General features: G+C 41.6%; 3 protein-coding genes across 3 annotated transcripts; 1 reads left to right on the top strand and 2 right to left on the bottom strand.

Annotated features, from left to right (window-relative positions):
- Window positions 1-3,196: 3,196 nt before the first annotated feature.
- Window positions 3,197-6,377, bottom strand: pigf (phosphatidylinositol glycan anchor biosynthesis, class F). The gene is made up of 5 exons (XM_069713051.1): window positions 6,004-6,377; window positions 5,507-5,598; window positions 5,138-5,254; window positions 4,894-5,002; window positions 3,197-3,488 (listed from the first exon to the last, which is right to left on the bottom strand). The coding sequence occupies exons 1-5, from the start codon at window positions 6,229-6,231 to the stop codon at window positions 3,375-3,377; spliced, it is 660 nt and encodes a 219-aa protein (XP_069569152.1). The 5' UTR covers window positions 6,232-6,377; the 3' UTR covers window positions 3,197-3,374.
- A 681-nt stretch (window positions 6,378-7,058) lies between these two features.
- On the top strand, window positions 7,059-10,212 carry cript (cysteine-rich PDZ-binding protein). The gene is made up of 5 exons (XM_069713095.1): window positions 7,059-7,172; window positions 7,405-7,470; window positions 7,909-7,963; window positions 8,099-8,202; window positions 8,841-10,212. The coding sequence occupies exons 1-5, from the start codon at window positions 7,157-7,159 to the stop codon at window positions 8,903-8,905; spliced, it is 306 nt and encodes a 101-aa protein (XP_069569196.1). The 5' UTR covers window positions 7,059-7,156; the 3' UTR covers window positions 8,906-10,212.
- A 58-nt stretch (window positions 10,213-10,270) lies between these two features.
- Window positions 10,271-13,426, bottom strand: gch2 (GTP cyclohydrolase 2). The gene is made up of 6 exons (XM_069713092.1): window positions 13,130-13,426; window positions 12,709-12,818; window positions 12,455-12,510; window positions 11,826-11,857; window positions 11,615-11,699; window positions 10,271-11,029 (listed from the first exon to the last, which is right to left on the bottom strand). Exons 1-6 carry the CDS (start codon window positions 13,410-13,412, stop codon window positions 10,900-10,902), a joined length of 696 nt encoding a protein of 231 aa, XP_069569193.1. The 5' UTR covers window positions 13,413-13,426; the 3' UTR covers window positions 10,271-10,899.
- Window positions 13,427-16,371: the final 2,945 nt, after the last annotated feature.

Raw genomic sequence — 16,371 nt, 5'->3', positions numbered from 1 at the left:
AGCGAGGCTTTGAGGCAAATGCTCAAAATACTGCTCAGAATAATAAGGACAAAATGCCGATGCAGCAGAAAAAATATCAGAATACAAAGCAGTGCCACGGATGGCTGCCTCTGTGTTGTGCTCTCTGATTTTATAACCACTGAATTTATGTATATCAGGTCAATTATTTTCATCACACATTTATTATTTATTTCAGCACTCCCTACTGGGAAAACAGATCGACCTGTTGCTTCAATTATGCATCCGCTCGCATCTACGTTATCTCTGCTGAGCGATTGTTGTGTGAGAGACACTAGACCCGGAATCAAGTTTCTTGCGCGTGAAATATACTTGGCCGATAAATTAATAAACATTCAATCAAATAATATTCATCATATTAGCATGTTGTAATACTAAAATATATTGGCAGTAAATACAGCAGCACCAGGACAGCAGAGACATGTCTTCTTTGGTTCAGCAAGTATTCATTAACCAGGTTATTTAAAAGGTTTTTTGTTTTTAGTTTTTTGTTTTTATCAGCAAATGTCTATGATCTGGATTAAAGAGGTGGACTGACCAATGGACAGCATCATCATCATCCCTGGACACGTACAACTAAGATCACTACAAGTTTCTAACAAATACTGTATGTACCAGACATTACTGTCCTTAATTAGACTAACGTACAAAAACACAGTTATCTCCTTTAAGTTACAGCTCTTTTGATCGTCATCATTCACATCCGGCAGACAAGGAGCAACATTAGCATTCGTACAGCGTCATGTTCCTGGTCTCCAGATGAGGATTCATTTTGGTATTCACTCTGCTTTTCACTGTGGTAAGTGTTGGGCTGATTTCCGCTGCTGCAAACAGAGTAAAATAAGAGCTGTGGTACCGAACCTTACATTAAATATGCAGGCTGTAAAACCAACACGACCTAAACGAGATTAAAAGGCTGCACAGAACTGCATGCAAGACCTGAGTGTTCATTTTCTGTGTTGGTCTTTTCACACTGCACAGTCATTTCTTCTTATTGATTCAATGGTACCCTTAAAAATATCTATTCAGAGTCTACCAACCCTGCTTGTGTCTCGTCAGAGGAACAAAGCAGGAACATAACTGATCTGCAAACAGCAAACAAACAGCAAGCGCCTTGCAGAAAAGGCTGTGGGGAGAGGGCTGGCAGGGAGTGACAAATTACCTCTCCTCACAATGCCCTGCCACAATCGCAAATAATAATGAATAAATAAAGTTCTCTGAGATTGAATGAGGAGAGCAATTTGTGAGGCAGTAGCTTGTGTGTGTGTGTGAATGGCTCTGTTCTTTGTTAGCAGATGAAACAACCACAAGTGGAATACAGTACTTGGATTACACCTCAAAAAACACACTCAAAAACCACTAGAAAAAAAACGTGACTCATCTTAGCCTTCCTAAAAATATATGCTGATGGTACAGCGACGCCGGAGGTGAAATCTGATGTGAGAGTTAGCTCAGGTGAGGGTGAAATCACACCTTTTGCTCTCCAAGGGCCACCCTCTCGCCAGCGCCTCTGCTCTCCACGGCTAATGACATACCACGGCCGAGATGGAAAGTAGAGAGAGAAGCACGGAGACCGAGGGTTAATGGAGCTGACAGTATGGGGTCAGATTGAATCTCAACACAGAGATGGAGGTTTAAAGTTGAAGCATGGGGGGAAAAAAAGTGCGTTAATTGGTGTTGTAAGCCTATGAAGGCTTTTTAAAAGGCCTCTCTCTCTCTCTCTCTCTCCTCTCTCCCTTCAGGCTATTTTCCCCAGCTTTTCCCTGGCAATAACCTTATGTAAGAGTTCAAGCACAGGGCAGAATGGACAGCGTTGCCCCCTGGCTGTGAACTGCAACCATCCACCAATCTCTATAATACAAAACAATACATTTCAAGCTGCAGAACTGATAGAATTTTTCTAATTGCTGAACTTTTATTGTATTACAAACTGTCTGCAAACAACATCCTTCACTTACTCAGCAATTTGACACCCCGGTGCGGGAAAATGTACATTTCACTGTGGCTACTCAGCTGCGAGGGAGAACAAGAGATGTGGGCAGCATGAAAGGAGGTAAATTAATGTCCCCAAAATGAAAGTGAATCAATACGGTTGCCTGAGGACGTGAAAAGGTGAAATGAGAATGAGAACTGGGGCGGGAGGAGGGCGTCGGAATAGAGTTGGGGCAAGATTAATGGTTGTTCAAAAAGGTACAGTATTCATCAGTTGTGGGCTTCAAGTGCCTCAGTGTGTGTACGTGTGTGTGTGTGTGTGTGTGTGTGTGTGTGTGTGTGTGTGTGTGTGTGTGTGTGTGTGTGTGTGTGTGTGTGTGTGTGTGTGTGTGTGTGTGTGTGTGTGCACGTGTGTGTGTGTGTATCGGCACAGTTTGCACTTTGTTTTTAGTTTTTTAAACTGTCAATCTTGACTTTTGCAATAGTGCAAATTCTGATTAGTTTGTATTCCTGTGCAAATTAGGTTCTTCATTTAAACTCCTGCTGTGTTCCAAATGGCAATACTTGTGTACTCACTATTTTGAGTGCACAAGTACCTTCACGCTTTCAAGTACAGAAACTTGCATCATCCTGGTACTTGTAGCGCACAAGTACCAGGATGACGCACTTGAAACGTTCCAAAAATTCGTCTGAAACGCTGGACACTTTTCACCCTGAACGGTCGCCATCTTGGCTGCATTTACCGACGTAAAGAGGTTTTCAAATTAAGGCGTCTGAAGCTGCTGCCGTTTCTTTTTCACTACTGCTGCTGGACAGAAGCCATGAAAAACAAGTTCATTTCTGGGTAAAATATTTAAAGCTGCAGATATTTTGGTGGGTGATATATTCACACACTAAGGTTATTTCTGGCCAGTGCAAGTAAGAGTGCTAACATGTAAGAGCACTATTTATTACTGTACTAAAGGAAGTACGTCATTTGGAACCCAGCATCTATTTACCTTCACATAAAACACAAGCACACGCATACACACACACACACACACACACACACACACACACACACACACACACACACACACACACACACACACACACACACACACACACACACACACACACACAGGCGGTGATCCAACAGCTCCACCTACAGGTTTGAGCTATTTTAGATTCAACCCATCAAAAATAAATCCCCGTTTCCGAGGCAAGTTTCAGCTACAAACCATACAAATCCAAATTAAACGGCCACTGTTAATTAAGTCATGTTTTATTCATGTTAAAAAATATTCAGGTATCGTTACAAAAATCATCTCGTGAACATAACAGGGTGAATGCTCCCAATAAATAATCAGTTCCCCTCGTGGACACATTCACACAGGCATTAAAAACAAAACAAACAAAAAAGACCAGCAACACATCTCTGTCTGTCACTTGCACTTGTACGTGAGCTGTTTGCGATGGTAGTGGATCCACGCGGGAGCTGCAACAAGTCCGGTCAGGTAGCCAATCATGGCGCCCAGACTGCAGGAAACGGGCCAAACCTGCGAGAAGAGGACGAGTGAGTCTGATCGTTCGCTGAAACACACCGACGTCGCTCTAAAAGATCAACAGGAGCAAAACCGTCTTCTCCGCAAGCATTTCTCCACTCGAGTCACGTTCAGTTCATTTTAAAGGGGAACTTTTAGAGGGAAAATACAGCACCAGTGTTACAGTTTAGGTTATACTCTCATTACCTCTGTCTCATTATACAGAGAATTTCCTTTTGCAATTATACTTTTAATCTTTCCCTTGTTGTTGTTAAAAAAAATTAGAAAATGAAGAATGAGATGATTACTGTTAAAAAAAAAAAAAAAAGGGAATTTCGGAAGTTTTAAGTATTGAATTCAGCTCCAGTAAAATAGATAACCAAGACTCACTTAATGATTATAAATAAACAATTTACAATATTCTGTCACATCCCCTTGAAATCCTCTCATCATAGTAACGGACTACTTTAAAAAAACAATCTAAAAAAAAAAAAGAAAAACGTCCTGTTTTCTCTTTATCTCTGTCAGTACAGTTCTGCTGTGATGCTGCCAACAGCTGTATTATTTATATTTTTCTAGTCATTTGGGATCCTTTAGAGCCACAACTGACAGTGAAACACGCGTTATCTTTCTGTCTGTTGAATTACTCTTCGTTTTGCTCTTTGGGGGGGGACAGTTTTGTGAATATAACTCACCCACAAAGAGAGCAGAACAGGTGGCTTTGTGAGGCCATTTTAAAAGGTGTAAAGAGCATTCATCAAGCTGAAACAGGCAATTCACGACAAGTCTTCACACTTAAAGGGAGCTTGGCGAATTCAGCTCTCATACAGTCAAACCCAATGTGAGGATAAACATCTCGGTACATTCAGGCGATGTTCAGACTGTCAGTCAGAATCCGATTTTTTTTTTTTTTGCATATGCAATCAGAATCTGATCTACCTGGTTGTCTGTTAAGATTATACTTTATCTTGCCAGTGATCAGATCCAATCTGTGTCTCCGGCCGGTAATCAGTCTTATCCACATTGGTTGCTATGGTGATGACATTGAGTCCAGTCGTAGAAGTAGTCGACAATGAATCGAAATGGAAGGTAATTAAATTGTGGAGCAGCAGCACAGTTGCCGTCTCCGTCCCCCATTAAACTGGCATGTTTCCTGTACATGGTGACGTACACGTGAACTTTACGTGGTGTCAAAAGTTACAGACATTTTTTTTTTTTTAATTTTTTTTTTTTTTAAACACATTAAATCTGATTAGAACAGAAGGAATAAGCAGAAATGGGATTTTAATCGTGTTTCAAACTAAATATAAATCAGACCTCGTGATTTTTGGCCGTTCAGACTTCCTACATGTGATCAGGTTTCAATCAGACTTTGACTGACAGTCTGAACGCCGCCTGCGTTGTTGATGCGTTTGCTGACCTGCCACGGCCGGTCCCAGTCCAGAGGTATAGGGAAGGCCCCCACCCAGGCTCCAACCACCGTGCAGGCCACTGTGATCTGCAGACAGGTGTCCCACACAGACATCGCTCTGGAGACGGAGCAAAGCAAGAACAGTTCAGAAAACACGTGATAAGCACATTAACGCACGTGGCATGAAGAACGGGGGGAAAGGGGAGGAAAAATATATATATATATATATATATATATGTTATTTTCAGCTCACCCATGTCGACTGAACACTCGTATCCAGGCCTGAACGTTGGGGCCGAGGACGCAGAGACACCTCAGCGTGGTCAGCGAGGTCAGCAGCACAGAGAGGGAGAACGTCTCCAAGGCGGATCTGAAACACACACGAGGAATTAGAGACCGAGGGTATCGATAACAGCCGGAATAACAAGAGATATCACCAAGCAGTTTTATGTGGATTTGACGATAACTGATTGAATAACTTCACAGTGTGCACATTTTTTTATTTATTTATTTTTAAAGCTGGCTGCTATATACAGTAACCACTATCATGCGCTCTGTGAAAGCTGCAATTTTCTATTGATTTCTTCCATTGTCGGTAGACGGAGCAACAGCAGCTACTCACTCAATCAGCGGAGCTCCATAGAGAACAACCACAGTGTGGAAGAACAGGCAGGACAGGAAGAAGTACAGACAGGAACGAACCAATCTGGACAGCTGCCGAAAGAAAGGCGTGAAGGGTTAGAAGATACTGGGATATACGAAAGGGTTGGAAGAGAGATCCAGATATGAATGTTTTATTTTGACTCAAAAGGTTCAGATCCTGGTTGGATGAAAGAGACCTCCTGGGGCAGGTTTTTCTTTTTTCTTTTATTTTTTTTTATTTAAAAAAAAAAAAAAAAAAAAAGGTCAAATGATTTTTGAACAGTCCCTTAAGGTGATCTAAATCCTCCCAGGTCAGGGTTATAGAAAAGCTAATATTAATAGTAGTAAGCACTTTAAAATGTTTAGAATTAAATAATAATAAATAAATAAATAAAAAAAAATATATATATATAAGTTATCAGCCAGCTTAATATTTAACTTAACCACAGGTATTGTGATTTAGGGTATTCTCAGCACCTTGTATCCCAGCGTGTGCTTCTTAGTGGGCGGAGTGATGCCGAGCAGCCAGAAGACGGCGACACTGACCGCGATCACCGCACCGGACACCGAGTAGAGCCACAACAGGTGAGTCCCGTACACCGAGAAGCCCGGCACGAGCACCGCAGGTAGGACGGTCGCCATGAACACCGAGGAGGCGATGATGGCGTGAGTGGACGCCATGGCTCTGATTTCATGGTCCCACATTGCGAAGAGTGTAACCCGAACCGACAAACAGGGAGCCCCGACGCGGCGGACAGAATGAAACGGGAAAGACTTTAAAAATCTTTAATGGAAGAGCAGACGTACGGAGGAGGTTAAAAAAAAATCCCGTGGACGAACCTCCCCGGATGGTTTCCGTAAACATGGAGCGACGTTGACTTCCGTTTGGACTTCACAATAAAAGTCCATCGCTCAGCTCGCGATGAACCGAAGTGAACAGGAGAATTACTTTTTTAGTTACTGTAAAATACATTGGGTATCCGCATACATTATTCCTCGTGTTAATTAAGAATAAGTGAGTAAATTAAATAATATTTATGCCATTTGCCATTTTTTAATTCAACATGACATTTCGATTTCAGATGGGAATGAGAGCTGATTTTTTTGCCCCTTTCTTTACTTATATAAATGTTCAAACAAAACAGAATATAGCCTGAGATAGTATGAAAAATGTAGGCCTACTTTGTTTAAATATAAAAAAAAAATTAAAAAAAAAAAAAAAAAAGAAGAAGAATCATTTTATCTTGTAATTAGATAATTTGTCAATTTGAAATATTTTAGAATATACAACGGAAGACCAGATGACATCAGCAAAAATAAAAATTATAGTCAATATCTGGTTTAAACTCCTCCAGCACAAACAGGAAGAAACGTTTTATAGGTAACTTTACGGAAGCGCGACAGTCCTCCAACCAATCACAGAACGTGGTACTCTGACGTCATGTGACGGACGCTAAAATGAACCAATGAAATCTGAGATTTGAAATGCCAGCTTTGACCAGTCAAGCTCGGAAATTTAGTGCGAGAAAGCGGAAGAAGCCACCGGAAGTTGACGTTAACCGAGGAAGCTAAAAAAAAAACAGCTAACAGTTCGGGTTTATTTTTAATCGTTGAAACAAATAGAGGAAAGATGGTTTGTGAAAAGTGTACGTATCACGATGTAACTCTGATTGTCAACATTATTTTATGCCTTTAAATTTGATATACGTTGTTGTTGTTGTTGTTGTTGTTGTTATTAGCGAAGGCCGGAGATGTTTTCCCGAAAGCTCGCTAACGTCACGTTGTTGTTGTTATTGCTCATCGTTGTGTTTGAGGTGGTCTTGGACGCCGAACCTGACCCCCTTTTCTTTTTTCTTTGTGTGTCACTTGCTGTTTCAGGCGAAAAGAAGCTCGGGAAGGTCATCACACCGGACACCTGGAAGGACGGAGCACGGAATACAACAGGTGAGCTGAGGCCTCAGGTTCAGGGACAAGTCTGCTGTTGTTGTTGTTGTTGTTGGTAACAGAGATAGTTAATAATATAACAAGTTCAATTTAGGATCAGGACACCAGGGTGCCTGCTGTGTTTTACATGTGCAATAATCTGTTTTTTGTTTTGTTTTTCTCCCAGTAATGTACACTTGCTTCTTTCCCTGCATATTAAAAGTGAAATAGTGTAATTGTTTTGCTGTTTACTGCCTTGGCACGTGAGAGACAGTAGTAGGTGTCTGCTACATCCTTTCCACGTTAGGATAGTCAGATAACCGCAACAGCTGCGAGTTTCTGACTGGGTGGCAGACAGTTTAAAAACAACAACAACAGCTAGAATTTCAAAGACAATATCTTTAACTCGATGATGATGATGATGTTTGATGGGATTCTTTTCCGCATCTTTTTGCACAGAGAGCGGCGGGCGTAAACTGAACGAGAACAAGTTTTTGACTTCTAAGAAAGCCAGGTGAGTCGCTCGCTTTGAGAGTGCATCGCCGTCTGTGTCGCCGCTGTCCTTCATCTGAAGTCACCGGAGTTAAGAGCTGAACAACACCGCTGCGTTTTGTAGTTTACGTGTCTGTAATTGCTTTTCGCTTTTCAGGTTTGACCCCTACAGCAAGACCGGCTTCGCCACCTGCAGGATCTGCAAGAGCTCAGTTCATCAGTCTGGATCCCACTACTGCCAGGGCTGTGCATATAAGAAAGGTATGAACTGGCTCACACTGGACTGCACACTGTTTCGAAATCCTGTGCCACAGCCTTTATCGCTTTCAATAAAGCTTACCGCTTTCCGTCGTTGGGTTCATTAGTCTGCAGAGCAAACAGATGTCATGCTATAGTGTGTTTATACAGTGGGCAGAGTACAGATTTGCCCCGTTTCCAAGGATTCTCTTCACTTGTTTGACTTCATACTAGACACAAATATTTTGAGACACTCACCGCACTTTGGTCTCTTTTTTTTTTTTTTTTTTTTTTTACAGGTGATATTACATGCCTTATCATATTTTCTTCTGTTTGTATGCACTCGATGCCTGTCTGGGTTCATTATCTGCTTTTTACCTGGTACTTATTATTCACATAGAATAATGCAACACAATCAAAGCAGATTTCAATAATATGTTAATTTACGTTGATACTGGGTGGATATGAAGAGAAAACCAATGGCTGCCTACAGGAACATCCCAAATACTGTAGCATGCGTTTAAAAATGAATTGGAGAGAAATGTTTTTACCTGATCGTGCCGTCATTTTAATGCTCGATAATATGAAAGAAAAAGTGCAGAATCCTTTTGTTGGCATCGCTCATCCCACCACCGATGCTTCTTTTTGTTTTGTCTGTCCAGGAATCTGTGCGATGTGTGGAAAGAAGGTTTTGGACACCAAGAACTACAAACAGACATCTGTGTGACAGCGTGCTGTCAGAGTGAAAACCCAAAGACTGTTAAAGAGAGAAATCTGGAGATGGCTTTGTCCTCTTATTATAGAAAACCATATAATGCTGCTGGACCTATTCCAGTAGCCGTACACGGGTAAGCACTGCTGTCTCCGAATACACCACCTGCCGTCACCTGTTTCTCACGTCAATGCTTCCAGACCTTCCGTATATTTTAATTTCAACACTTTGACTTTATCTATATCGTATGTGGCTTTTTTTTTTTTAGTGAATTAAAGCTTCCTGTATGATGACGTTCGACAGGTCTATTTTGTATCTCTGCCTGCAGCCATGAAGGGGAATAATTTGAGCCTCTTACGCACAACATATTCATATTTTTCCAGAATGCATGTAGCAATTGGTTTACTCTGACATAATCATATTTGGAAACTGCATGATGGCCTGTCACACACACACACACACACACACACACACACACACACACACACACACACACACACACACACACACACACACACACACACACTAACTGCGTTCAGAGATGGAGGTTATAGTGCACAGACTGTCTGACGACGGGCTCCTCCTTTGATATTTAAAGGGCTTGCTCGCCCTCAGGCTTTCAGCAACATGTGCACACACTTATTGATTTATGCTGCTGCACCACAAAAACAGCATCAGTCTCCAGCTAATACAGCTATTATACAGAAGGAAATGTTTGGATGTAGTAAATGTAAATGAGTCAGCTGTTCACGGTAGTTTACCGGAGTAAGCTGCTGTGATCTCAAATGTTTTAAAAATCGCTGCAACTATAGCTGGTTATACAACTCTCGACTTAGCTTCTTGCATCACTTCCTATTTGCTCGTTATTCTGTGTTTTTGGTGCGTTTGGAGTCAGGTTGATACAATATATTATCTTGCACAGTAATTCTGTGCTCTTATGCGTAGAACAGCTTAGTACTAATATAGTAATACTCAGTATACCACGACTGCAGTACTGATTACAAACTGTGTGAAATGCTCAAGAAATGGCGTATTTAACTGTTTTTAACAAGGAGGAAATGATGCTGCGTTTAAAACCACTTCAAGTTACACCTCAAAATGTCTCCAAAGATTTCATTCTTTTTTCTTTTTTTTTTCTGGAGCTGCCTCATCATCACTTTTGCAGCTGTAGTTAGCTCGTTTATTTGCCCTGTGCAATGTACTGCAATGTACCCCAGCTTAGCTGTAAATGCTCATTATGTTTTATAGTGTGAACACGCATACTAAAAACTGCATATGCTGTAATTCTGTCTCGCTTATAAAACAAATATTTGACACCGTAACCTTCCCTGAGGTGTTATTGATTATTGACATACACAAGACAAATATGACAACTTTGACATTGTTGCTGTAGTTTTTATTGAAGCAAAGAGCCTTCAGAATAAATGTTACAGTGGTTATTGATCAAGACAAAGATCTCTCATTACATCAATCAGCTCTAGTCTTTGGAATACAGATATAATCATTTCATTTGTACTTCAAATTGTTTTATCATACAAAGGCTTTAAAAATGTATTCATAAATGACAAAGTTAAATTATTAAAATCAGTGGAATCTAAATACAATAATAAAGCAAAGAACGGTGTAAAAGTACCGTCAGCAAGGGCACCATCAGAAATACACAGAAACTTAAAATCTTTTGAAGTGTTGTCACATAACAATATTGCACTCAGGTTTTCATACTTTTATAGCAACAATATTGCCGTGTAAGACTGTCGAATAGCTACCAAAGGCACCATGAGTGTGAGTCTGTCGTGTTCACAGTGATTTCAGATGATGGATTTCATCTTTCAGGCTTCGGTGTGTTGAGGTTAACTCCTGAGCAGGAGCTTCTGCATCTGACAGCAACTCCTGTGTTTAATTCTGTATGTTCTCTACGGTAAAGTCAGATTAGGAATCCACTGTTACTCTAGATCTTTCCGTGTGCTACTGTGTACAAAGGTTCGGGAATGAACGGCGCATGGCGTTTGTTAGGCGCGCTGGGAGAGAGTCAGGAACTCCTCCCGGGTTTTGGGGTCCTCCAGGTAAATTCCCAGCATGGCGCTCGTCACCGTGCGACTGTTCATCTTCTGGACGCCACGCATGACCATACACATGTGCCTGCGAAAAACACACACACACACACACACACACACACATGTCTCAAGTTTTCAGCTGCGGCGTTTGACGTGCCCTCGAGGTAACCCTCTGATCTTGTGATAATGTGTTTTAAAGGGGTACTTGGCCAATTTTTTTGGCCAAAATAAGAAGGTTGTGTTAAAAAAAAAAAAAAAAAGTCTATATATGATCTGTTGTGAATTAATCTTTTTTTTTTTGTCTTTCAGCTGTCCTTTGTGAGTTCACCAATGTTACAGGAGTAAAATGTTAAATTGGTAAGAGTTTTCCTTTAATTGAAATGAAGTTATGGATCTTGTGTTAAACAGTAGCCACCTGGGCCACAAGTAGCAAATTGAGGATCATGACGGTAAACTGGCCCTGCAATATTTGTCACGTTATGTACATTTCTGGTCATTTCAGACGGCGTAAGGCTGCAGCAGAGCGGACTGAAATGAGCGGGAGCGTTTAATCGCTGATTATTTGCGTTCAGTCTTGAGGAATTTTTGGCATTTTGCTGGTGCAGCTTTAAACCATACAGATAATAATGAGGAAGGTGGCTCGTGTATGAGTGAGTGTGAGTGCACTCACGCTGCTTCAATGACCACGGCGACGCCTTTCGGCTGCAGAGCCTCAGCTATTCCCATGGCGATCTGCTTGGTCAGACGCTCCTGAACTGCAAGAAATAAAAATAATCCAACGTATGTAAACCCTAATTACATTAAAGAAGCCAGAATGTATTCTTAATTCTTGATTTTAGCAGAAGAAAAGTGCCGTTAATGGACTGCTGATTGCACAATACCTTGAAGCCGCCGACTGTAGATCTCCACAATCCTGCAGAAACACGTGCAAAGGACTGATTAGAGATCAGGTGTAATAATGATTAATCTTGATAAACACAGACTGGCATCAGTCTCCTGACCTCTGGCCTCTGCGCTTCCCATCCGACTGTATAGACTCTGTGAATCATTCACCCTACACAGTTCTCAGAATAACCTTTGCCAAAAAAAACAAAAAAACAAAACCGTGACTCCGTTACTGCTGTTCTGGGTTTGTACAGTCCGGGAGTCACGTGCGATATTTGAGGGAAGGAGGAGACAGACACAGAGGCTGTGATTCTAACTGGTGATTCCCACAGGTCCGAGAGGGATTTTCTCATGGCTCGAGAGCGGATAGAGTTTAGACTTGTGTCTGTGCTTGATGAGGGGACTACATGATGGCCAGTGGGTTTAGACTCTAAGCCTCCAGGTCAATGCACTGAGATAACAGAAGAACGCAGTCACCCGGCACTGTGTCAGTGCCGGGTGACTGCGAAACATACAGCCACAGTGACAGCAGCGGGGTTATGGTGTGTGTGTGTGTGTGTGTGTGTGTGTGTGTGTGTGTGTGTGTGTGTGTGTGTGTGTGTGTGTGTGTGTGTGTGTGTGTTACCTTGCCAGCTTGCTCAGTCCCACCACTTTTTTGTTGGGAATGTACCCGATGTGAACCTGCAGAGGGATGACATAATCGGAGGGAAGGATGCTAAATATTAGCAATCCAATGCTGAATTTAATTAACTGAACAATGATTGACAGGACAGCGACATCTGAATACATAAGCTTTTACACATTCAGTTTTTTTTTAAACCAGTAATTTGCCTTTTAAAGTTGATTTAAATATATATTCACACACACACACGGACTAACCTTGCCGAAAAAGGGCACCAGGTGATGTTCGCAGAGTGAAAACATGTCTATGTCCTTCACAATCACCATCTCATCGTGGTCTTCATCAAATATGGCGTTGTTTAGGATGTCTGTTGGGACAAAATGCACACAGAAATACAAACAATTAAATGATTCGTATCTTAATTACGGTAATCAATAAATGTGGTCCAAAATAAAGATCCCGTTCAATCAATGAGAGATTTCACAGTCTGATATGTCCTGGAACAAAACAACAACAACAACAACAACAACAAAAAACCCTCCTCTGAAGCTGCTCTTATGTTTGCTAAATAGCATTTATACTTTCCTAGATTCACTCCTGCTCAGGTTACATGAATGACAGGCGTAAAGGAGCCCATCTTCCAGCAGAAACACCGCAGAGAGGAACCTGTTGACTCACCGTCGATGGTCTCGTGGTAACCCTTGGTGAGGAACTGGATGGCCTTGGCGGCGCGCAGCGGCGTACGCAGCAGCCCCTCCCGGTCCGTGTCCTCCCCGAGCTGCCGGAGGATTTTGGCGTAGGCGGCCTCCAGCTCAGGTAAGTGGGACTTGTCCTCGGCCTCTTTGCGGGACGTCTCGCGCTTGCGGTGCACGGCGGAACTGCTGCCGTCTATAACGAGGTCGCTGAAGCCGTTGTTGCGGTGGAACTCCTCCACGGTGTCGCTGACCTTGTGGGTGTTCATGTCGGAGCGCTTTTTTTTTTTTTTTTTTTTTTTTGGAGGGGCGGGTGGGTGTGTGTGTGTGGGGGGGGAGGGTTCCGGAAGAGAAGAAGTCGGGAAGAGGAGGATGAGAGGTCTCAGAGGCTGAGGTACCCGGTCGTCTAATCCTGCCGCCGATGCTCTGCGCCTTTATAAAGGCAGCCGCCCGGGTGCGCGTCAGGGTGCCGCGTACGTCAAAACACGGAGTGTCGTCAGCGGGGTAACAAGTCAGTGGCGTGCACCTCTCTCTCTCTCTCTCTCTCTCTCTCTCCCCCCCACCTCCCCCAAACCAAAACAGGTTGGTCGTGCTCCCGGTGTCTCTGCACCTCGCATCACTTGACAGGCAATCACGTTTATTCACAGCTTCCCATCATGTTCTTTTGTTTGAAGTAACGTGTCCAACAATGAAGCTCATCACTTCACGTAAAGCTCAAACGTGTTTTTTTTTTTGGGGGGGGGAGAGATTGGGACAACGATGACTTCTAAATTGAAATTACACATAAGTGTAATTGTGTCAGAAGTTGTACCCACTCGTGAAGCCTATCGATCAGCTGCAAGAACAAAAATTATAAGCAAAATTCAGCATAGAGGCTAAATTATTGGAACCGAGTGGTCAAAAAGTACATTTACAGGTAGGCTGATGCTCTTTGCTTTTTTTTATTATTATTATTTTTTGAATTTTTTTTTTACTGCTATTGACATCATGTGTCAATACCACCCAGTGGAGATTGAACAGGACTGCAAATTATACATTTTCTTTCCGCATTGAATCTTGTCAAATGTCAATCACATGTCTCAGCCAAATGCCCTGATTAGTTCCTACTTCAAAACTTAAAGTTTTTTTTTTTTTTTTTTTAATGTATAAAAGCAGACAATGATAAATCGAGCAAAACTATTGTGAAACTTTTTCTTCATAAAGATTTTTTGGGTTTATGAAAATAGTTGGTGATTAATTTTTTTGCCACTAGATGACATGATTGGTATTATAATTTCAGCCCTCTTGTGTAAAGACAGTAGAGGCTCTTTAACTCTAAACTTTAGCAGCTCTGGTTTCTGGAGTTTGACCTCTTTTTCAGTCTTCTGTTTGGACTTTGTCTCCCGAAAGCCTACCAAAATGTGTCAACAGTTAAATCCATCAAAGCCCGTACACCATCTCTTCTTTGCCTCTAATTAATTAAAACATTTACTTTATATGACACTAACATTTCAAAAATCTAAATACATTATTAAGAGAATAAGTTGAATCGGGTATTAAGTTATGCAAACAAATAATAATAATAATAATAACTTTGTTTATATAGCACCTTTAAAAACAGAGTTTACAAAGTGCTCTACAGCGAAGCAAAGCATAGTCATACATAACGTCAATACCTGTAAACATTTAAGAAAACAGGAGGCAAAAAAGACCATACCATAAAGGTAATGAATACAAGAAAACAAAACAAATAACCAAAATGAGCAAATGGAATAGAAAACAAACAAATAAATAAATGAATAAAATAAACAAACAAAAACAGGGGCATAAAAGGACATAAAAGGACGACATCACTTAAAAGAAATTCTATAAAAATGTGTTTTAAGAAGTGATTTAAAAGAAGTCAATGATTCTGCAAGCCTTATCTCCTCAGGTAGGTCGTTCCAAAGTCGAGGGGCTCTGATGGCAAAAGCACATCACCCTTTGATTTAAACCTCGACTTTGGAACGGCCAGAAGGGCCCCACCGGAGGATCTAAGGCTGCGAGTTGGCTCATATGGGGCTAACATTTCAATAATATAGCTCGGGGCCAGACCCAGGCGGGCCTTAAAAGTGATCAACAAAATCTTAAAATCAATTCTAAAACCAACCGGGAGCCAGTGGAGAGAGGCCAGAGCTGGAGTAATGTGATGTCTTCTGTTAAAACCAGTAAGAAGCCGAGCTGCTGCATTCTGGACTAGTTGGAGGCGGGAGATTGATTATTGGTTTATGCCAGGAAGGAGGAAGTTCCAGTAGTCGAGTCGAGACAAAATGAGTACATGAATTACTTTTTCCAGGTCAGAGTGTGACGGTATGGGTTTGATTCTGGAGACGGTTCTTAATTGAAGGAAACAGGACTGGACCATTTTTTTTTTTTATCTGTGTTTCAAAACTTAACTGAGAGTCAAACATTACTCCCAGGTTTCTGGCAACAGGTTTTAAATAAGCAGACAGAGGACCAAGTTCACTCTCAATGAGACTGGTGTTATTGTTTGGGGAATTGAACAATATGACTTCTGATTTTGAGTTGTTGAGCTGAAGAAAGTTTTGTGCCATCCAACAGTTAATGTCAGAGAGACAATCTAAGACAGCATCCAGGCTCTTTGGGTCACCAGGGCTCAGCGGAAGGTATATCTGTGTGTCGTCTGCATAGCAATGAAAAGATACATCGTGTCGTTGGAGGATTTGGCCGAGTGGAAGCATGTAGACAGAAAATAAAATTGGACCTAAAATTGAACCTTGTGGTACACCACAGGTAATGTGTGTCGTGGAAGATGAGTAATTACCTACGGTGACCGAGTAGGTTCTTTCTAAAAGGTAAGAATAAAACCAGCTGAGTGCAGCGTCCCTGATGCCAACCCTGATCTACGGTGTCAAAAGCTGCACTTAGGTCTAAAAGAATTAGACATGCACTCTCCCCCGTGTCTGCTGCTAAAAGGAGGTTATTAGTTACCTTGAGGAGGGCAGTTTCTGTGCTATGTAGTGCTCTAAAACCAGACTGAAATTTCTCAAAGATGTTGTTATGATTCACAAAAGCTAAGAGTTGTGTTGAAACCACTTTTTCTAAAACCTTTGATAAAAATGGAAGTTTAGAAATTGGCCTAAAATTGGAGAAAACAGAATGGAAACCCAAGCTTGGGTTTCTTTAAAAGAGGTTGGACCATAGCATGTTTAAAAATGGATGGGTAGCTGCCATTTGCTAAGGAGCTAT

This window comes from Brachyistius frenatus, unplaced genomic scaffold (genome assembly GCF_029030835.1).
Source record: "Brachyistius frenatus isolate BFR_SWC_R1_liver_20210118 unplaced genomic scaffold, ASM2903083v1 Contig_115, whole genome shotgun sequence".
Classification (NCBI taxonomy): Eukaryota; Metazoa; Chordata; class Actinopteri; family Embiotocidae; genus Brachyistius; species Brachyistius frenatus.
Note: the sequence above shows the minus strand (reverse complement) of the source record. Positions and strands in the feature narration are given on the sequence as shown.